General features: G+C 43.6%; 1 protein-coding gene across 3 annotated transcripts in view; it reads right to left on the bottom strand.

Annotated features, from left to right (window-relative positions):
- Window positions 1-439: 439 nt before the first annotated feature.
- Window positions 440-23,248, bottom strand: part of LOC147642100 (uncharacterized) — a 66,070-nt gene continuing 43,261 nt past the window's right edge. For 2 of the 3 annotated variants that reach the window (XM_086802873.1, XM_086802881.1), the window contains 7 exons: window positions 21,307-21,503; window positions 21,121-21,229; window positions 20,744-21,024; window positions 19,734-19,847; window positions 19,563-19,650; window positions 19,328-19,444; window positions 440-2,550 (listed from right to left, as the gene is read on the bottom strand). In XM_086802873.1, coding sequence (XP_086658999.1) covers window positions 746-2,550; window positions 19,328-19,444; window positions 19,563-19,650; window positions 19,734-19,847; window positions 20,744-21,024; window positions 21,121-21,229; window positions 21,307-21,503 — 2,711 coding nt within the window. In that variant the 3' untranslated portion in view covers window positions 440-745. The remainder of the gene's footprint in view (window positions 2,551-19,327; window positions 19,445-19,562; window positions 19,651-19,733; window positions 19,848-20,743; window positions 21,025-21,120; window positions 21,230-21,306; window positions 21,504-23,248) is intronic. The other variant, XM_086802890.1, reaches the window with a different exon arrangement.

The raw sequence follows: 23,248 nt of genomic DNA, 5'->3' as shown, positions 1-23,248 counted from the left end.
TATAGAAACTGTGCAGAATGTGATATCTCATGATGAAGGGTCTTGTCTTTTCCACATGCACAAATAAGATGAGGATGGGGTATGCATTATAGAACTACATTTCAACAAATAAACAATCAAATACAACTCTTTCATGATGTATTGCATGACCCTCAAGAAAAAAGATTACAAGATTGGACATTACAAAAAGAGAAGGGCTTCTACTACAATTTGTTTTGCTCAAATTATAGCATCAAAGATTTCCAGATTTATCATCTCTCAACCATGGTTTTCAAAGCATGCGAATGAGATATGGCAATTGAACAAAACAGAAAAATGGTGGAAGCAAAATTTGCAAGCAATATGGAATAGTAAACTTCCCCTCAAACAGAGACTATTCCTGGAGATGTATTGCACGAGTACTCCCTGTTGGCACATATTTGGCAAAAACAAAAATTGCTACTGCAAAATGTGTACAGTACTCGTGCACACTTGCTATACCATTTTAAGCTTTGCAAGGTATAAAGAACAGACCTCATTCACAACAAATTCAGCCAGTTTACATTTCCAAGCTTTAATTGAACTACACTTAAACCAGCACCTTAAACAGGCACAAGGTGAGGATGAGCCGAATAATTTGTCACATATTACACAGCTCCGGACTCGGCCAATTTGATGTTGAGTGACAAGCGAGGACAACGTCTACTACCAATCAGCCATGTTAACATTTAACAAAGGAACCAGACCCATATCTGTTTCTGTTGCGTTAACCATACCTCAGCCTCCTATCAGGAAGTACATAGGGATCAAAGCCTGGAGCATATGGGAACTGTGTTGTCTGAGAGTTGATCAATTTTTCCAATGGTGATCCCATGTTATGTCCATTGCCACCTAGACCCATCCCTTGCCCAGAAACCCCCCAATAACCTGGATTCCTTTCTGGTATGATGTTGGGAACTGGTTGCTGCTGTGGATTAAAGCCTACGACACCTTGAGAGGTTTGATTAAGATCTCCTGCAAACCACCCGTCTTTCATGCCCAGACCACCAACCCCATGACCTGGCATACGATGACTCAGGTCAGACTCTGGATATTCAGAAGGAAAAGCAGACAACATCCTGTAAGCGCCCCCAACAACAGGAGAGCGTCCATCTAAATTCCCTCTGAATTGGCCCTGTACATGGTTGCCTGATTGAAGGAAATTCCCTCCTTGCAAAGGATGGAAAGGATCATTCAGGGGATACATGCGCATGCCATGAGGTGTATTATCATGGATAAAGTGAGGCTCATGCATTGGCCCAAGAGGCTTTCCATGAGAAAGCATCTGTGATGTGGGAAGATAGTGGCCTTCATGATGTGGTCGATGAAAAATATGTCCTTGGTGAGGAAGGTGGGTTGACAGCTTTGGCTGCTCAGAGTCACCCAAGAATGATCCACTCATTGGTCTACCTCTTGAAGTAGAGTTCTCAAAAGTATTCAAATTTTCCAGATGGGCATGTCCATGAGAAGACCTGTCTGGCCACAAATCGTTATGCAGATCAGAATCTAGGGAGTTCTCTGACCCTCTTTGCCCTGATTTCCTGCTTGATTGTCTAGCAACTGACACAGCATCAATCAAAGATTGAAAGCCGTTCTCTTTACCAACATAAGCAGGATCATCCAGCACCTTCTTTGATGAGACAGGCTCTCCCACTGACCGCAATTCATTTGCAAAAACCTTTCCAAACAAAGTTTCAAGGCTTATTACTTCTGTTGCCTTGCCATGAGTTTCTATCTTTTCAAGATCCTCTGTTCTGTGGTCATGTCCAGTTAGATACACAGTTGTCTCTGCAGATACTGGACAACCAGGCTCTTCCAGATGTGAAGCATTAGTACCCTCTCCAGTTCTCTTCTGTAACAGTGCCATTATATGTTGAGAAGCATTGCCATCCATGTCATTACCTGCATCTTTCTCAACAGCCTGACTCTGCTGAATCCTGCCCTCAGTTTTCTTTCTAATTGAGCCCCTATGAAGCAACTGACTCAAATTTTTACTCTTGGCTATGTCTTGCTGCACTTCCTCCAAACCAAAAGGGCTCTCATTGTCAGTATACTGGACTGTTTCAGCTAGTAAAGACTGCTCAACATCTTCACATGTAAGAAATACTGGCGACACTTTTAGTTGTGGCAAATCTTTGAAAGAAGACTTGGGTGTTTGCAGCACCTCTGTAGGCAAAGGTGTTGCATGACCAGCTGAGGGTGAATGATGCCCCAAGGTGATACGTGTTCCTTTGTCAGTGACCAAGTCCTTTGTGGAGCTCACAATGGTGGCAGTGTCTGCACTGGCACTCATCACTCTTTCCACATCTTCCAGAGAAGGTCCGACTGGCATTGGGAGGACAAAACCTAGACTTTTAGCAGGCATTAAGCAGGAAACAGAGCTGAATTTATTCTCAACAGTATCTTTGCTCCCTCTGCTGTCAGGTGTTTCAAGTAATGAGTTACCAGGCATTGCCAAGTCTTCACTTTTTGTGAACAAATGCACGGACTTGAGGTTATCGCATGTCAGACCACCCTCCTTGATACTGGCCCCTGGAATTTAGAAAAAGGTTTGTCAGCCCATGATATTCAAAACAAAACAAGAAAAGAAAATATCATCCATGCTGGATTAAAAAAGGGGTTATCAACCCATACCATTCAAAACCCACAAAAGAAGAACCATCAATGCTGGCATTGCAAAACTTGAAACAGCAACCATCCCATCATATCCCAAGCTAAGTGTTAACTCTCGTCAGGGATGAAATGACAGAAGAAGTTGGTAATGCAGCAAGGGAGCCATTTCTTACTAGGCCTAGCATCAAAACGTTAACCAGTATCGGATGCAGAGGCCCACCAAAGGGCGCAAGATAAAGGGGGGCCATGTGACACCTCAGACAAGAGGAGACTTCATCATGTAATGGGCTGAAAAATCCTCATAAATAACAAAACTAGAGGCTACATGAGGAATTTATAATGCTAGAACAAGTCATGGCAAGAGGTCGATATGAGAAGAAAGCGTTCAACATACTTCCTATGTCAAGATTCACAAGACATGGCTCAAACAAGATGTGCTTGCTATCTTTGTGGTTGCATGAGAATTCAACGATGACTTTTGGTGCCATTCATGGTCCAATCAGGAAAGATAATTTATTGAAATTATTTATTTGTTTCTTTGCAAATTTATCTCTAGAACAGGTATCTCATAAAAAGTGCACTCTTTAAGAAAGAACTCGAACAAGGCTAGTGGAAAATTCCACACGAGAAAAGATTGAAGCTACATGCATGGAGCCTGGATTGTGTTTGTAACTTCACCAGTGTCACGGTGGTGACACTGGCATTGGGAATGAAAAAACCTTCGCAACAATGACCTGGCAAGTCATGCCAAAAATAAACAGCTATCCCAGTCAGACGTCTAGAATCTGGTCTTGTTTTTTAGATAAATAAATAAAGCAATGTGATGTTTTCTATGCGCTTGATATATATAATCACTCTCTGGTAATGTGAGTAACAAATTGGCCAAGTATCAATCATAAAGATCAATAAGTTAGTAAGGATTCTGAGAGAACTAAGAAAGCATAAAAGCATTGCAGCCAACATTTATTAAAAAAAGGCCGGTGATTTTGGCAATCTGTTATAGGCAAAGCAGCACTCCCCGCACACGCAGCTTTGTTAACATCTGCAAGTGACGATGATTGTTTTATGTCCTTGGAAGACCAAAAACCTGGTCTATGGGACCATCAGATTCTTAAGGAAAATGTGAAGTCTATCACATTGGAGAGGAAACAAAATAAATAAAAATAAAAGTAAGTCCTACAATTCAACTCGTCAGAGGCATCATATTCGAGAGATACAGCAGTTGAAAACTGAGAATCAACTGGTTTAGGTTTGCAAGGATCTTGGATGAGAGAGAGAGAGAGAGAGAGAGAGAGTTGTATTTAACGTCTACAAAAGGACAAAGGGTCTATGAGATCAAAAGTGTTACAATAAATCCATGAAGCGATTGTATCATGGAAAAAAGAAAAACAAACTAGCTACCTATATAAAACCATCACATGAGAAAACATGTTACAAGGGACCATGCTACAATGGGCGAGATATGTGGTGCAGTTCAAACAATAGCTCTTGGTATATGTCCTTTGTCTTAAAAAAAAAGGGGGGGGGGGGGGGGGGGCGCAGGGGAAATCACTGTGTGGGTTGGTGTCAGAATTGCCAAAGCTTGAGGCCACTATCAAACATGTATGTGTAGGATACATTTTGCGCAAGATGCAACAGCCATCATTCTCGAAAGATGGATCAGTAAGGGCTGTCTAGAAATTACAACTTATACAAAGTGATGTATGTGGTCTTATGAGGACACCATTGATGAGGGGATATCTCTACTTTGTGACTTTTATTGAGGTCCTATGTGGACACCATCGATTAGGGGATATCTCTACTCTGTGACTTTTATCGATGACTACTCTAAGCACACTTCAGCACACCTGGGTGTATCCATTGAAAACAAAGTTAGAGGTTTTTACATGCTTTAGACACTTTTTTTTTAATGACTGCACTCGGGTGGCGGAGTGGTTGCACTCCGTTAGATGTTGGCGGAGCCAACGCCACTGGCGGAGGTTGCAGGCCCCACACTAGCGCCGCCGGCTGACGCCCACCACTGCTTCGCTCAACCCCCGTGGGGAGGGGGAGGAGGGGGGGGGGGGTGGAGGAGGTGGGCCGTCCGACGTCGACGTGCTAACATTCTGGGTCTCCCGTCCCCTGCCTTCCAATGCGCCTTCTTGAGCGGCGTGGGCTTTTCCTCTCAAGGCGACACGCGACTGCTCACCGTCCATCAGTTGCTACAAGACTGGTGTTCACCGTCCGTACACCTCCTGAATTACTAGGACTTATTGCAGCCTTGTATTTGGGGCAAAAAGTTTGCTCAAGGACTTGTGATTGCCATGCATAGCACTCCGGTGCGTTGGGATTTTGCCTGCGGGTGTTTTTTACAGCACACTTGGTTGCAAGTGTTTGCATATCTCTTAGCAGAGAGATTTCAACATTATGGCTGAGAATGCAACTCTTATATTCAGGCTTTAGTCCCAAGAGGATAAACTGGATGGTAGTAATAACTCCCGATGGAGTTTCATGGTTCAAAACCTTCTTGTGGCCAAAGGCTTACGGGATTATGTATCGGGTGATGATGTACACCCTACAAACATAGCACCTAACACACCTGGCCGTGGTGCTCATGAGGCAAGCTGTAGTACCTGCTCCTCCCTCATAGAAGCAGAACTCGTGATGCTCAAGCGATGGCTTTGATTGCTTTGTCAGTAAAGCGATCAATTATACCTCTTATCAAGTCTTGTAGGACCTCACTACAAGCTTGGGATGTATTGGAGACCATGTATCGGGAGAAGTTGCTTAACATTCATGAGGTCATTCCTGAAAAGGAGTTGGTCTCCAGGACACTATCATCACTACCAGATAATTACCTGAATTTCCACACATTGCTCTATCTATCCGTGGAAACTCGGAACCAATCTTGTTTGGAGAGATGGTTGGTTTGTTGCTATAGGAGGAGCAAAATCAGAAGAATAAATCTTCCATCATGCGTGGCGGTAATGGGGCTTTTGTTGCCCAAGGCAAGGACAAAGGAAAAGCCAAAAGCAATTTTCAGCCAAGAACTGATCTGGGACAGCCTTCACAAAAGGCTAAGAATGATGCAAGCCAGCCCAAGAAAAAGGGCAAGTGTCAATGTAACTCGCGGGTGCCCGGGGGACTAGGGCCTTTGACACACTTGTTGATACCATCAATGCATATTAAAACATTTAAACATGGCCACAACCTTAACACATATCCATCATCACTTTGCATAAAACAGAAAAGCTGGACAAAACATCCACAAATGCTGAAAATGGAGCTTGCACATGTGACACCGCATAGAGGTTGGAATGGGCTGACCCCCCCCCTTGGAGTATTTTATTACCCAAGGATAATAATATCATGTACAAACTTTGAGGGCCTTACTCTCCCCACGGGAGATGCCAAATTATCCATATACAAATGCCATAACACAACCCAACACAAGGCTACCAAGCCAGAACACAGGCTGTAGAAATGCCGAGCCAAAAATATAATCCATATACCTCCGTGTGGGTCCTGATTCTTCCCCAAAAACCACGGGTCTTCATGCAATAGAGCTGGTACAGCAAGAACAACTTTCCATTAAGGATCTCCTCGTAGAGCAATCCTAAAACACAACTCGAAACCTGCAAAACAAAACCAAACAACGTGAAGGGGGTGCAAGCTTGACTCACCACCCAACCATGACAGCCGTGGGCAAAACCCACAAGTCTTGGCTGTCCCCACCGAGCCACGAGCTAAGCTAACTAGCAAGATGCACCGACCAATCTCTACTCCATGACGTCGCATACCGCCACGGACGTACCCTCGCGGGCCTCGAGACTGCTGTCGGCCTCGGCTACATAAAGCAAGTGCACGTCTACATTAGATCCAGGCTCTTGACCGCAGAGCTCTCGCAAAGACTTGCGAGACTCTAACCAACGGACTGACCTTGGCCACCCTTTTATAGGCTCTTGGCCGGTCACCAGACGTCCACACTTGGTGGCCCCCATCAGGGTGTCCACACTTGGGTACCTGCCCGTCAGTCTATCCCTAGCCCAACTCGCCAATCAGCCTGCCTAGCTCTAAGCTACCCCAAGCCTCGAAGCTAGTCTTGTGTGCGTGCTGCACACGGTAGATACACTCTGTGCACATGACATACTCCCCTTCCTTTAAGAGCTCACTCTTGAGCTCAGTAAAAACCCACGGTAATCCCTCTGAAGGGCAGTCAATGTCTCCCATGTAGCGTCCTCCTCAACACGATCCTTCCACTTGATCTTGTATTCTGTGAGTAGCGTATGCCACAATCGTCTTTCACAAAATCCAAGAATCTTTTCTGGTTCGTGTGGCACAAATGTCACATCCTCCACATCTATGATTTCTTGAGGAGTAACTAACTGGTCTGCTCCACCCAATACTTCCTTAAGTCTACTAACATGAAATACGCGATGAAGGCAAGTCCAATTCATATGCAACTGAACCAATCCACCGTGTAACACGAAATGGTCCGTAATATCTAGGGAATAATTTCAGAGATTGTCTTGTCTGTAAAGTCTCGGAATCTTTCGGAACTCGCAAATACACCATCGTTCCTTCAGAGAACTCTCTTGGTGAACAATATCTATTAGAATAAAATCTGTCTCTGTCTTGAGCACCACTTGTAACATGCAGCGGAAGTATTCGTATTGGAGGATCCTGTCACACAAATGCTCACACCGTCTTCTGTATCCTGAGTTTCGGGAGTTCAGCAATCCACTTTGATACTTCAAACTTTAAAGAGATGTAGAGAGAGAGATGAGAACTGTACACCGTATGGGGTCCCAAATTACCCATTGAAGGGCCCCCTATTACCGAGATAGTATTTGCTTTATTATCTTTAAAGAGACTGACGGTGTGACTGATGATAAGCCAAACGCAAGACCTCTGAAGACCAAGTGTTGGGCTGAACTGTACACTGCTGTAGAAACACCAAAGATGTCCAATCTCCAGCCTATGCACTCTTCCCAATGGAATGAGGGAGGGATGCAAAGCTAGGGCTGAGAGAGGGGCTGTTTGGGACTGTTCTAGACTGAGTATGAATGCTGTAAATGAATATAAATGCTACGTTTTACCTTCACCAAGTGGCTGGAGCAAAACGATGAATGGATGAATGCTGGAAACTGTATGGATGCAGAAAACGCAAGGTTTACTGATGGCTGAATGCTGAGAACTGCTGTGTTTGCTAATGGAGGGCTGAATGCACAAGCGTTGATGCTCCTCTAGTTGTAGGATGACACGCTTTTCCAAAAGGCATAGGGCTGAGATGAATGTAAGGCTGAAATCTGATGCGCATGAATGCTGTTGGCTGAATATGATTGAATGGGAGAATGATTATGCAAGGACTCTATTTATATGGACACATGGAGCCAGTCGGCTGGCTACTGAGCTGGCCGACTGCTCATGTCCAATCATAAATGCATAAATGTGTATAAAATGCTGAAAATGAGGAAAATTCAAAAAATACCAAAAAAATCCTAATAAATACTGGATGATATCTGGGTTCCTGCAATGGTCTAGATGCTATGCATGAATGATGTGCAATATGCAGGATGCTTTCTAATGCAAACCCTAAGGTTTCTACTGACTGTATATGCATGAATGCGTCTCTTTAAGTGGGTTAAGGGACTTAGATTGACTGATTGACTTACTATGGCTGAGAATGACCTACGTAGCTCGTGCTTGACTTATCCTGGACTGAGGATTACAATGGGGTCACGGCGTACAACAAATATCATCCTAAATGGAACTAATATTGTTACAATGTTGCACTGATGATGATGAGCCAGTTTGTCACCATGCACTACAGTGCAGAGTGCATGTGACAGCACTTCTAATAGATTCCTTCGCAACTTGTAACATTTCTTGCATGTCTTGCAAAAAAGTATGCGCTGCATCATATTGAATTCCTGAAAATCCCACGGTAATAGGTGATCTAGGTTGAAATCCGTACATAAGCATAAAAGGACTAAAACCTGAACTCGTATGCCTACTACTGTTATATGCAAATTCTAACATAGGAAGATAATCCTCCCATGAACCTTGTCTTTTGGAGACATGCACGAAGCATGTCCTCCAGAGTCTGATTCACCCTTTTAGTCTAGCCATCAGATTGAGGAACTCAGATTCAAAGTTGTTTCCAACTTCTCAAAAACAAGCCTCCAAAAGTCACTTGTAAGTCCCTGTCACTGACTATGTCTTGTGGTAAACCGTACAGTCTAAACAATTGCTCGATAAACTACCTTGCTAATTGCGTAGCTTTAACAGTCGTCCGTGTAGGTAAAAGTCTAGCCATCTTTGTCAAGCGATCTATCCAAATAGAATCGTGGCCTTGACGTGTTCTTAGCAATCCGATAATAAAATCCATGGAAATACTTTCCCACTTATTACCTTGGATTTGCAAAGGATGCAACATCCCAGCCTGTCTAAAGCGTTCAACTTTATTTGCTTGACAAATCTGACACTTGGAGGACAGAATCTTCTACATATCCTTTTATCTTTGGCCAATAGAAAGTGTCTCACTAAAGCTAATGTCCTGTGTACCCCGGGGTGTCCAATAGAAGGAGCGTCGTGACACTCCTTAAGAATCTTGGACCTAATGTCCACGACCTGCGGTACACAAATTTTGTATTTACGGAACAGTAAACCATTCCGAATCATCCGCTGGCCTCCCGCAGCTTGAATGGTAGGCTGCTCAATCACTGAGTCTTGGTCAATCAATGAGCTCCCGTCCTGGATCCTCTTCTGTTAATATGGACCAAAATAACTATCAGTCCTGCAAAGCCCTCTCAATGACTGAAATAAGTCAGTGGGTATCTCGATGAACGACAAAGTATTCACCTCTCTCATCCGACTAAGCGCATTTGCTACACTATTCCTGGACCCCTTTCGATAGCGTATTTCAAAATCAAAATCTTGCATTAACTCTGCCCATCTAGCTTTTCAATCTCTCAAATTATCCGCATCACACATATACTTTATTGACTGATGATCAGTCAATACCACAAACTTGGAGCCATATAACTAATGCCTCCAAACCTTGAGAACGTAAATAACAGCGTAAAGCTGCTTCTCAAGGGTTGGCCAACGAGATTGAGTGTCGTCCAGCTTTCAACTCTCGAAAGCAACAAGTCTACCATCTTGGAATAGAGCAGCCCCAATCGCATAGTCACTCGCATCAATCTAAAGAACATAAGGCCGACTAGGATCGGGTAGTACTAAGGTAGGTGCTTCCTTGACTTTATCTTTCAAAAGTCTGAAGGCCATATCCAAATCGTTATTCCAAGGGATAGGCTAATTCGACTTATGTCCACGACCTTTCAACAAGTCGGTCATCGGTAGTGTGAGCTAAGAGTACTCCAGCACGGATTTCTGAAGAAAGACAACAAAACAGAGAAGAGAACGAAGTTGTCTCACTGTCTGCGGTATCAGCCAAGCCAAAACCTTCTGAACTCAATCATAGTCCATGCTCAACCCGTCTCTTGTGATCTTGTGTCCCAAGTGAATAATTTCTGTCATAAAAAACACACATTTACTTAATTTAGCATACAGTCGATTCTGTCTTAAAATAGTCAAGACAATCGTGAGGTGTCTAACATGATCCTTGAGAGTTCAACTATAGACTAAAATATCGTGGAGGAACACAACCACGAACTTTCCCAAATGTTCACGAAAAAGATCGTTCATCATTTGCTAGAAAGTGACTGGAGCATTGGTCAATCCAAAAGGTAATATAAGAAACTCGTAATGGTCGTGCTTAGTCCAAAAGGCGGTTCTTTCAACGTGTCTTTCATGAATACGTATCTAATGATAGACAGTACGTAAATCGATCTTTGTAAAATACTTCACTCCGTTTAAACGTTCAATCGGGTCATCTTAGGGAGAGGATAACAGTTCTTGACTGTCACTTTATTCAGTCTCTTGTAATCTACACACATTCGCCAAGTGTTGTCCTTCTTTCTCCTAAGTAACACAGGCACACCCCAAGGTGATTTACTTGGACGGATCTGGTCCATCCTCAAATAATTTGTGAGTTGTTTGGCCAACTCATCTTTCTCAGCCTGGCTCATCCTATAAGGCGGAATGCTAACAGGTTGAGCACCAGGGACGAGATCAATACGATGATCCACTACCCTTTTGGGTGGTGAGTCCGATGGCATCTCCTTAGGAAATACATCTTGAAACGAGTCAAGTAACTTCTTTAATTATTTGCTTTCAAATACACTTAATTCATTAACATTTATAGTAGGTATGAGAAATGAAGAAAGTGGAATCAAGACACAGTGAAAAGCAATATACAAAGAAGAATCCATTATATTTCCAAAATCAACAGTGTTTACAAGACGTCCCTGAGAGGGATGTATACAATCAGTGATCACCTAGGATACAATATTAGGTGTTCCTATGTGCAAAAGAAAAAGAATGACTAGACTAATCTATCTCGACCTTAAGGGTCTTAAACCACTCAATTCCTAATACAAGTCTACATGCTCTAGATGCATAACATAGCACTCCAGAATATCTTTGTAGTCCTGAATCCGGATCAGTAGCTTCTCCACCTTTCGATCCCACACTTGCCGACCCGCAGGTAAGCGTACCTCGTAGGTATGACCGCTAGGCGTCGTGTCCAGACCCAATTTCTGCACAAGTTTGTAATTAACAAAGTTATGCGAGCGTCCTAGGTCCAGAAGATTGTGGATTCTATGGCCATTCACTTCTCCATAAACTCGGAGAAGATCGTACAAGCCAAAAACCTTAGAGTTGAACAGACAATCAGAACATGAACTAGGGCGAGAAAGTATAGTGACTGAAGTACCTGTCAAAGACAACTGGTTGGCTGCCTTCGTCTTGGGTTCTACGTTGGTCTTAGCACCCTTCTTCTTCAGGCACTCGTCACGCATGTGTCCTTTTTCTTCACAGATGAAGCAACATCCCTCCTTGAGCTTCAAAGCCTTGAGAAGACGATTTTTTTTGCTGGAGTCGAAGTAGAATTCTTCGAGGTTGCTCCGAAGACTTTCCTTCTGTCATGCTAGCCATCGACACGGAGAACTTTCTTTTGCGCTTGCTCCCCTACTCGGTTACGGGTTTGGTTTTGAAAGAGACCATCGTATCATCATAAATTCGTGCAAAATGAATGGCCTCGTCCAAAGTTTTGCACTTGCTATTCTTGACCTGTAAACAGTACGAGTCGGGTAACCCTGCTATGAAGAAATCCAAAAGAGTAGTAGAATCCATCTTCGTAGCTTTCATTTGCAAGTCTCTAAATTTCTGGAGATAGACCTCATAAGTGAGGTTCTGAGAGGTCAAATTGGCAAACTGAGCAACTATGTCATAGTCATCCTCCTTCTTCAGAAACTCTTTCTTAAAGACTTCTTCAAACTACGCCCAGGTTGTTGGTTTAGGTTTGAGTTCTTTCCACTAGAGCAAAGCCTTGCCCAAGAGGAAACCTGTTGCCAATTGAATCTTTTTGTCATCGCCATATGGATGAAACTGGAAGTGGACCTGCCACTTATGTAGCCATGTGTTCACAATCTCCTTGGTACGCTGCTTTTGCTTGCCCCCAAACTCTTCCGAAGTAATGTTGGGACCTAAAGCAGACACCAAGGTATCCATGCCCGAGAGAGTAGACAAGGTAGTGGTCAATAGAGATGTAATTTTGCAAAGTCTGCATCTGCGCGACAACCTGTGCCTGATGCTCCACGAACGACGAGTTGAAAGTAACTTTAAACTCCCGAAAATCAAATTTAGTCACGAAATCTTCGAAAAGATCGCCATCGGCGGCCTCGGTAGCCGGCAAGTTTTCATGTTCGAGAACGGGTTCCATCTCGGATTCTTGGGTCGACATCTCGAAATGGGAAAGTGAGAGAAAAGCTTGGCTAGACACAAGATATGGTGCAAGAGAACTCGAGGAGATGTGTGGCTAGAAGCCCACTCTATGCGTATTTTTATAAGGTCCCCAAAAGCTTTTTTTTTGTTGCGTTGCTTTTGTGTTTTTGTTTTTTTCAAAAAAAACATGCGAAATGGCTTTTGTAAAAGCCACATGTAAGGGTTGTAAAAGCCACAAAAAAAACACATAAGCCACCCATAAGGCTTTTTTTAAAAGCCACACTACTGTCATCGTTTTTTTTGTAACACTTTGCTTTGTTTTGTTTTTTTTTTAAATAACGTAGCTTTTGTTTTATGAATATGCTACGTTTTTTTTATAAAAAAAACAAAAGGTTTTCATTACACAAAAAAAAAAAAAACGGAAAGCATCAGGGGTCCAAAAAAAAACGTTAGCTAAAAACGCTGAAAAGCACCTGTCGATTGTAACACCTGTCACCTACGAACAGGAGCGAAGAAGGAGCGCCTCCTAACTACTCGCAACCTATGATTGGTTTGGCATCCCGTTTCTCACGTTCAGCCGACCTGCACAGCCGACGACTCGCTCTTTCTATCTCTCTTGCGGATTTACACGGCCAACAAGCTATCACTTGTTGAGTCACGCAGCCGACAGGCTTTCTTTAGATTCTCTCTTTGCCAAAGAAAAACGACTGTACACAAGCTATTGACCCTTTCCCAAGATCACAACCCACTCGGGTTCCAACGATGCAAACAAAAATCATATGCTGAATTCTGAAAAAAAAACAGCAGTATTACATGAAAAAACAACAGTCATCTCGAATTCATACCTCTTTCTTCTCTACCTACCAACTTGCACACTCTTCGAGGCATGCTCTGATACCACTATCATATCCCCAAGGATCTCCTCGTAGAGCAATCCTGAAACACGACTGGAAACCTGCAAAACAAAACCAAACAACGTGAAGGGGGTGCAGGCCTTACTCACCACCCAACCATGACAGTCGTGGGCAAAACCCACAAGTCTTGGTTGTCCCCATCGAGCCACGAGCTGAGCTAACTAGCAAAACGCACCGACCAATCTCTACTCCATGACGTCCCATACCACCACGGAGCTACCCTCGTGGGCCTCGAGACTACTGCCAGCCTTGACTGCATAAAGCAAGTGCACATCTGCACTAGATCCACACTCCTGACCACATAGCTCTCGCAAGACTTGCGAGACTCTGACCAACTGACCCCACTCTACCACTTGCACTCCATGTTGGTACTCCGACCACACACCTTGGATGAGAGGTGGGCTCAAGTAATAAGATAAAACAATCACTCGTCGTCGCAGGCATAGATAGCCTGGTGTTCCATAAGCATTTCTGCTACACATAATTTATAGGCATTTACGCAACCAACTCACACTACCCTCTCAAGTGCCCATGTTCCCTTCCATCTGCTCTCTATTGTTTCATCCACACATGGTAGAAACAATCTTCAAGAGAGCACGTAGGACAAGAGAACACTACACATGTTCCCTTCCATCTGCTCTCTATTGTTCCACCCACACAAGGTAGAAACAATCTTCAAGAGAGCATGTAGGACAAGAGAACACTACACGGTATGTGAACCGTGAGTTTTATAAGTCCAATGTATCCCGAATAAAGGGAGCCACCAAAAAGAATAATCCATAAACCTGAGGATGGATCCAAATCCCTAGAAAAGAAGTCCAAGAATCCATAGACCTGTATACCATAACTCAAACCACATACTCCGTGCTAACCACACACCTTGGAGTAGAGGTGGACTTTATCCATAAAAGCATCATATCCATGAGATATCCAAAGATTTCTTCTCTATAAACTCGGACAGATCCGTCCATGGAAATTGCTTGCGAAGCCCAATATCTATATAAATCTCGTCCAAGAAAGAAATCTCCATAGATATAATCCATCCCAATAAAGGAAGCCATGAAAAGAATTCATCCCATTAAAGGGAGCCAGAAGTCCATAAAGGCATCAAAGTGAAGAATGCAAAAGCTGACCAAATATATATATATAATCATGTCATATATTGCAGTCCTCCAGCATCCTGCTCACAATAGAGATGACCTCTAGATTCTAGGCTTCTCAGCCGAACAAAATTTTTCCTGAAACACATTCAAGAAAAACATACGACACTTCTCCAGATTAGTTGTTCAAAACACACAAACCATGAAGAATCAAAAAGTAATAGCTTTGTAACCTCAAAGAATACTTAGCTCTTCTTTGCCAGTTTTGTCATGAAACCAAAAGAAATATCTAGGTATAGCGGCCGGTACAACGGCTAGTACAGCAAGTACAATGGCTAGTACAACAGATACAACAAGTACAAATGCTAGTGTAGCAAGTACAATGGCTGGTACAGCTGGTACAATGGTTGGTACAGCAACAAGGACTGGTCCATAACAATCCCCAACATTAGGGAAGCCTGTAACGGTCGTAGAGGCTAGTGTGCAGCAACAAGAGAGCCTCCTCCAAATGAAGAGAGAGGACTCCAATTTATAGATTTGGGCCTCCCATGAGCTAAAATGGCAAGAGAAGACTATAATGATAAGTGGAGAGCCACACAATAGCTGAAGTGACAAGTGTGAGGCCACTTGTCTCACTTTGATCCACTTTCTTGCCACATGTCCCAATCTCAGAGATGGGTTCTCCCATAATCTTTACCTCTAAAAATATCCCAACCAGTAGCCCATTTGTCATGGGTACTTTGGCAACTCTTGGTATCTGCTCAATATGTAATGACGTGAACAGAATTTCCATCGGAGTCGGGCCAAGAATAGCAACTCTCCTAAATTTTAGGAGTGTGGTCCTTTGTATACCAAGATAATCCCCCATTCCCAAAGCTTGTACTTTCCAAATATTTCGACGTCCTGGAGTCCACCAAACCCCTTTCATACTGAAAAATGTCCAGGCTAGTGACAGTCACTATTGCAAAAAGCCAGGCAATCCTGAATGATACACACTCATCGAGTATTGGCCGGACGTCGTATAAGGCAGCATTTGATCGCCGGTTCTCATCTCTTTTGACAAGACAGGTATCACCATCTCTAGAGGCCAACAAGACTACCAAAACATTCTTGGAAATCATCGAGTCAGTTAAGGAGCGCCTTGCCAAAGCTCAGGAAGCTTATACCCAGCAAGCCAATAAATCCAAGCGAGATGTCAACTTTAAGGAAGGGGATTGGGTGTATCTCTGGATCATGAAGCAACAGCTGAAGCAAGTAGGCAAGCATTGTCCCAAGCTTTTATTTCGTAGTTTCGGCCCTTTTTCAGTCATTCAAAAGTTAAGTGATGTCTCTTTAAAGTTAAGGTTGCCAGAAAGTTGGGCTATGCTCAACGTCTTTCATGTTTCTTGGTCGAAGCAATATGTAGGTCCAGCATTGCAGGATGTATCAGAAGAGCAACAACCAGATATAATCGATAGGCAAAAGTCATAGAGCCAGAACAAATTATCCTCCACATATGGAAGCATAGTTTCGGTCGAAGAAAACGACAGTTTTATACGAAGTTTAAGGACAGAGGAACCCATGAATCAGTATGGTTGGATGAAGAGTTCTTTTAGGAGTAACCCCAGTTATTGGCGGACTACTTGGAAGCCCTGAACCTGCCGCCAAGCTAAGCACGAGGAAATGTCACGTGCACCCTGCACTACAGTACAAGGTGACACCCTAGCATCAATCAGTGCAGCATTTGTATAGAAGTAATACCTTTGTTAGGAATATTTATTGTACACTGTGACCCCATTGTGAGCCCTCAGTTCAGGGACAGTCAGGCACGAACTACGCAGGTCAATCTCCAAGTCATAGAGGTCAATCTGGAGTTAGTCCTCTTAACCCACTTGGAGAATTCACCAAATCAGTGCATGTAGCAGTCAGTCTTAGCATTAGGCTTGTGCATCAGAAGCATTAGCATATGAAGTCATGGTTACTGGGGAACATCATTCCCCCTCTAGGAAACGGGGGAATGTCGTTCCCCACTTCTTAACGTTCTGAAACGTGGGGGAACAGCCAGGGGAAACGTTCCCCCACGTTCCAAAACATTCCCCCTGGTCACAGGCCCAAAAACCCTTTAAAAAAGGGTAAAATGTTTTTAAAAAAGCATTTTTCCTCTATTTTTTTCCACTCAACTATGCATACATAACATAAATTTTCAAAGTTTTAGCCTATCCTACTTAAAATTCATCATTTAAAATGACATTTTTCAGAATTCCATTAGTTTTGTTTGCTGACGTGGCGTTCCCCCATTCCCGTTCCTGTTTTGGGGGTTCAAACGTTCCCTTCCTAGGGGTCAAAACGTTCCCCCGTTCCCGTTCCTTGGTAACTATGTATGAAGTAAGCATGTGGAGACTAGGAAGGCATGCCCATGGGCTAGCCAAAGGCCAGCCCATGGCTGGTAGTCCAATCGGCAGCCTGGGTAAGGGCTGTTTACAACCCTGAACCAGAGGGAGTCCTATGGCTCCTGTCGACCAGCATCAAACAAGGGCTAGGCAGGAAGTCGGGTGGTAGCAGTCGGCCAGCAGCAGATTTGGGCAGCAAGACTATGCACAGCATTAAATGCTAGTTGCACAGCATTTAATGCTAATTTGGCATTTTTATTGTCGACATGATCTAGCCGACAGCCTATGCACTAGCCGACCAGCAACCCAACATCAAGCGCATATATTCAGCCATAAATCATTCAAGATCAGCAGAATTCAGCCCATCAAGCAGTATTTAGCCAGCATTCAATATTCATCCTCTCCATGCAAACATTGAAGTTTCTCTTCCATTTTCAGCCAGCATATATACAGTCCTACAGCTATCCTGGACTTGCATAAGTGAAGAGTCTTTTGCAATGCCCTTGGATTGGTGGATACTCAGCCGACGTACAGTCTTCCTCGTCCATGCGTTGGGAAGTCATATCGCTAGTTCTCAAGCATTGTACAACATTTTTCCAAAGAAGTAATATTCTTGCTTGCAGGGGGGGCACCTTCAGTGGGTAATTGGGATCCAATACTATGTCGTCTACTTCTCCTCTATTCTCTTCTCTCTCTATACTCTGTGAATGGATGCTAAAGATCTCACCGAATTAAGGTATGAAGGCGGCCCTGTTGTACGTTACCAAGATCAACCTTAGTGCATGTAACAATCTTCAATCTCTTCCATGGAAGGGGGCTGATTTGTTGGCTGTTTCATGTGTCTTACGTCTTGTTCAACGTGTCCTAATCATGACTTTTATACAAGCTGAGCATGGGCTGAACTGAACTTTCAGCAAATACCACATCTCTTGTTACGACCCTTACACGTGGCAACACGTGGGACTTCCACAATATTCTAAGCATCTGTGTAGTAGTGATTAATGCATTCTTGGGTAGATCTAGCTCACCTTTAATGTGATGCGTCCTCCCCTCATATATAAATTGAAAAACATGTGTTGCGAAGTCGATAAGAGGCTTCTTCCGTGCATGCCATTCTTTCCCTAGCACAACATCAAAACGTGCTAGTCGAAAAGTTGAGCTCCTCAAAGTAGGACTGAATGGTGAGACCAAGGCCTACAACCTGTTGGTCCCAAACCTCTGTTCCTTTGCCATCTGCTAGCTCAACTATGTGCTGATATGGCAATGGTTGAGTTTTCAACTTTAACTTCTTGCGAGTTGAGAACTAACCACATTATAGCTAGAGGCCATATCAAAGAGTACCTTCACTAGTTTCCCTTCAATCGAACCCTTCATTACAATAAGTTCTGTAACCAGAAACTGGTAACCGCGACTAGCCTCTAAAGATAAGACTGTATCTGCAACCACCCTCACGATTTCCCAAGGGATGGGTATCCGAAGTCGGCGGCTGAGATACTATAGGTGTTATCATAGTGTGGATATCATTCATAAATAAATTCATTTGCTCCCGCAAATCATGCATTTGTTGGCGAAGAGGGACAAATTTCGGTGATTGTGGGGCAGAGTGATTGGATTCCATTTTTAACCAATAATATGCAAGAAGTACCAAACGACAAAAAATTTAAAGGAGAAGAGATAAGTGAGTCCCCTGGTCGTATGGTTGTCGAAGCCGATGAATGCGGAAGCCGTGTAGAGCTACTGCTTCATAGATCGTGCCAAGTGCTTCAAGAAACAAACCACCGAAAGGAGATTCTTTTTGTAGAGATACACCGCACGGGAACTATCCCTAAGAACCTTTGAGTAAAAACCTCAGGGCTTTGAATTCTTTTGTTTTGTAATCAAAATCGTGGGCTTTGTTTTTTTTCCCTGGTGACTGTCGATGGCGACGGCGATGGTGTCAGCAGTTTGTTATTCCATGATTTAGTTACTCATGGATTCATTGTAACTTTTGGTCTCATAGACCCTTCGGTCTTTTGCATGCGTTCATATATCTTTCTTTCTTTCTTTCCAATTTATCTTTTTGCTTTCAACAAACTATCCATTGACTCTCTCTCCTCTAAAAGAAAGAGGCATGGACATTTCTGACCTTTGTATTGAATGAAATTTGAAAAAGGGTGAAAACCATCGCACAAAAGTCTGATGCCAATTGTATATATTCAAGAGAAAATTGATGGTGCCAGAATCTTCTCCCAGAAGTGGTTACAATCAAATGTGAATTGTTAAAACTGCTATTTCAAAGAACACATTCAGGACAGGAAGGACTCCGTCTGAGTTTGCAGTCATGCCCTTCAGCTTGACCAAGGCACCTCAATGAGGTTCAGTAATCTAAGTTAATATTAGCCCAAAAACATTCTAAGCATGTACCATTCTAAAGATCCCTTAATTAATTCTAGATATGACTAAAGACATTCCCTTTGAACTTGCTCACTTGTTTCAATATATGTACCTTCATCATGAAGTTTGGCTTGCGTGCTCCAAATGGACTCCATATTTTCACTCTTCATCGTCATCGCACTAGAGGTCTGACTCATTTGCTGAGCAGAATCTTTTGCAACATGTTCCCCTGGAATTGTGACTTAATTGTTACACTCTATATGCCCAAAAATTCAATCAGGAATTCTGGTTAACATAAGGACATCCATGAGAAGAAATCCCATATTAGAAGCCCTGGCTGCATTTACCTTGACTGGGAAACCAGCGGGCAAATTTTGACACCACTGGTGGCTGCAATGGTGAAGAAGTCTCACCCCTTTTGTCCGTAAGTTGATCCTATGAACCAAAAAACAGAAGTAAATTACAAGGATAACCTATGAAATTGCTAATGCAGGTTGTGACATAAAAGGCAAGCATACATTCTCCAGCAACATGGTGTTTAAATCATCTCTTTTGTTCTGTCTGACACCGTCATCAAGGTCTTTCTGCTTCACAACATGCATGTCTTCATCTTCCACATTGGATAAGCACGCCTACAAGAAAAAACAGAAAATTAGTACTTGGAAAGAGTCCGTACAAACATGCACAGATTGAGCAGACGTGAACTGCCCAGTACATGTCTTCACAGAATAACCTGGCATAGCAACGACGCAACATGTATACATCACTGCTTACACCGATTGTATCTCATGGTATGATAGACAGATATATTCCAAGCACAGGGGTGTACCCCATGATTTAGAAATCGATTAAACCTCATAATACAATTGCAGTAAAAAGCAGCAAGCCTCCATCCTCTACTTGAATCAGGAATGACTAAACAAATATTTTAAACATAATTGAAAACTGATCCAGTATGTCTACTACAAGACAATAAAGACATGTAAGGTGGTGTAACAAGGCTTTGCACTTCAATCTCTTATCATATTCCAAACTAAAATACATTGTCTGTGTAATGTGCATAAGTCATGGAGATTCGCTTCAAAGTAGAATAAAATGAATCAGTGCATGTGCCATGAGTATGATATCGTGGCACCTTGCAAAGAATTACAGTAGCTCTTTAGTTGGATGTTGAGCCTCAGTGTCCCAAGAGGATTGCTTGAGGCAGAACTTCCATTTGCTCTGTGAATTCGTGTGCGCACCCACATGTGTGCATGTGTGGGGGTGTAGTTAAATGGTAAGTTTGAGTATCCAAAAAGGATTACTTGAGGCAAGGTATTCCTGTGTGTAATTAGCTGGTAAGCCTAGGTATCCTAAATAAATTTACTCGTGGCAGTCATTTTGTACATTCCCGTGTGTGTGTGTGTGTGTGTGTGTGCTGTATTTGCGTGCATGTGTGCACCCACATCCATGCATAAGATCAGGCAGTTCACATGCAGAGTGCTACTGCAAGCACAGCAGCCAAGAAGTGGGCTGATGGTATACACACCTTGCTTGCTTCATTATTTTCTTTTCGTGAGCCTGATTTCTGAAGAGAAGCTTTAGAGAATCCAGGAGGAACAAGAAGGCGGGATGTTGATGTGGTGCCAGCAGGTTTATTGTGTGCCTTCAAAGGATCATCCTTGGAAGACCATGAGTGTGGGGTTCCTGGTGAAGAAGACAACAAAGTTTCGTTGTTTTGCCCACCATCCCAGATCCAATTGTCATCATGTTTCCGTGTTATTTCTTTGGGCTTCTTTCTTTGCTCTTTCCGCATTTGTTCAAATGAATCTGCTTGACACAGTCAACACCGCGTTTGTGAGAAGCCACTCACGTAGCAAACACAATATATAAAACTGTATGCACTCGTCAAAGATGAATACTGACCTCTGCGCTGGCGTTCTTGCTCAGACCTGTCCTCATTCGACCATTCCTCTGACCCAAAGGTCTCATCATTAACAGAATCATTATCCTCTCGGCGTGAGTACTGTGACACCTGCAGATTGCGCCCTTTGCAACATGAAAAACTGGAGCATCTGAGCAGCAATATCCGTTCAATGCAAAGAGCTGTACCTTTCCTCCACGTGCAGGATGGTACTGTTCACCAGTTTGTGCCATTCGGCTTGTCCGTCCAGACGCATGATGCCGATCAGGTGTACATGTCTGGAGCATACTTCTCTGGACAATTGGCCCGCCACTGCCTAAAAGACCATCTTGCTCTTGTGCAACAAACCCAGAACGTGCCAACCCCCCACCATGAAAACGGCCACCTGAATCCAAGGCACACAGACAACACACTTTTCAGCAAGAAACTAGCTCACAGTATTGAAAGGAATCATTGTCCGTAAAAGCTGACTTGGTCTTCAGCAATTTTATATTATGTTTATTTTCAAATTGGGTAAAATTGGGTACCTTGGATAGAGCTTTTTGTTGAAAGAAAAAAAAAAGGATGCAGTCAGCTCAAAAATAATAACTTGTTTGCCGACTGCTGACATGGATCTGCAAGTACAGCTGATGTGGTGGCACTGCACAGGTGGCAGATGGGCTGAGGTGCTGCCAGTAAAGGTGATAGTCAGCGACCAGGCAGGGCAGCTGAAGGTGACAGTAGCTACTGGAGATGGGTGAAGACTGGCGACAGGCAGTGAACGGTGGGCGAGTGGGCGAGCGCTGGACAGGAGTCGAGGACAGGCACGTGGGGGAGACTGGTGATGGACGTTGTGCACAATAGTGGGTGACGGACTAAACGCGCATCAGTAGAGGTGGCAACAAACTGGATGTGAGACATGGCAAGAGCAGTAAGCGAACCAAATGGCGATGCTGAGGCCAGGCACTGATGTGGGCAGTGACTGTGATGAGCGGCAGGCGAGTTGGTGTCGACTGTCACAAGGGCAAAAGCGGGCGCACACAGAGCAGCTGAGGATGGTGGTTTTCAGAAACTCAGGCAGCAGATGGGCAGGGCGGATCTCAGGGAAGAGCTGCTGGTGGGGGCGAGCTCTGCTGGTGCAATGGCGGTGGCTGATGTGTAGCAACTGCTCCTCAGGAGGTGCCTCATGACACAAAGAGTCCACATGGCAGCACGAGGAGAACTGGAGCGTAAATCGGCAGCGTGCACAGGGGTGCTGGCAGCACGTCCAACACCTGCTAAATGGACATGGCTGTACCAAGCTCTGATACCAATTGTAGGTCTAGGGTTGCAAGATCCAAGCTAGGCTATGGTGGATCAAAGATGTCCATGGTGTGTGTATAGAAAGAAAGAAGAAAGTTAAATCAAACGTCTTCAAAAGACCATAAGGTCTATGAGACATGAGGGATTACGAAAATTATGTGCAACAAAAAACTGGTAAACAAATGAAAAAGACAAAATAATGCTGCCTAGCTAAAGCCCCAAGGCTTTGGGCCTTGGGGCATGTGTGCATCATGTCGCTGGTGTGTCTGCCATCCATATCTACATCTATGAGGTGATACACATCCACTGCTTGGGGGGGGGGGGTGTTGATTGTTGATTTGATCTGGAGCTGTTGTGTCGAGGGTCTACACCTGGGTGGGCATGGACATTGGGCCCGTCGGATCTGGTATGCTCTCTCAATGGTGACCCCTCTCGCTGATGGGTGCTCTGGGTAAGCCGTTGGTGGGTTTGCCTGAGCAAGGACCCCTCCTGCTCGACGTCTGGTCACCTCAGGGGTTGTCAACTTATCTGGGCGAAAAACTATATGAGAACTCTCTGTGATGTGTCCCGTCCTGGTTTTTGTGCCCTGAATAGTCTATCTCTGTGGCAACACATCTCCATGAAAAATAGGCCTCAATGATTTGCTTTTCATTGACGAATTAAAGTTCACAAAGTACAATGCTTTATAGCCTTATAGGCTCTCTTGGATGACATCACTGCTTATGTCAAGCAAGTATAATATCTAAATCACTCATAGGGAGTGTTCACAAACAAGAGACTCCAAATTCCAACAAAACTTGTCCAGTAGTAGTAGAACCATGTAAGGATTTATTTTTCGTATGCCATGAC

This window comes from Cibotium barometz, chromosome 1 (assembly GCF_041138505.1).
Source record: "Cibotium barometz isolate CiBa-2024 chromosome 1, ASM4113850v1, whole genome shotgun sequence".
In the NCBI taxonomy this organism is placed as follows: domain Eukaryota; kingdom Viridiplantae; phylum Streptophyta; class Polypodiopsida; order Cyatheales; family Cibotiaceae; genus Cibotium; species Cibotium barometz.
The sequence above is the reverse complement of the archived record's forward strand: the minus strand, read 5'-3'. Positions and strand labels throughout refer to the sequence as shown.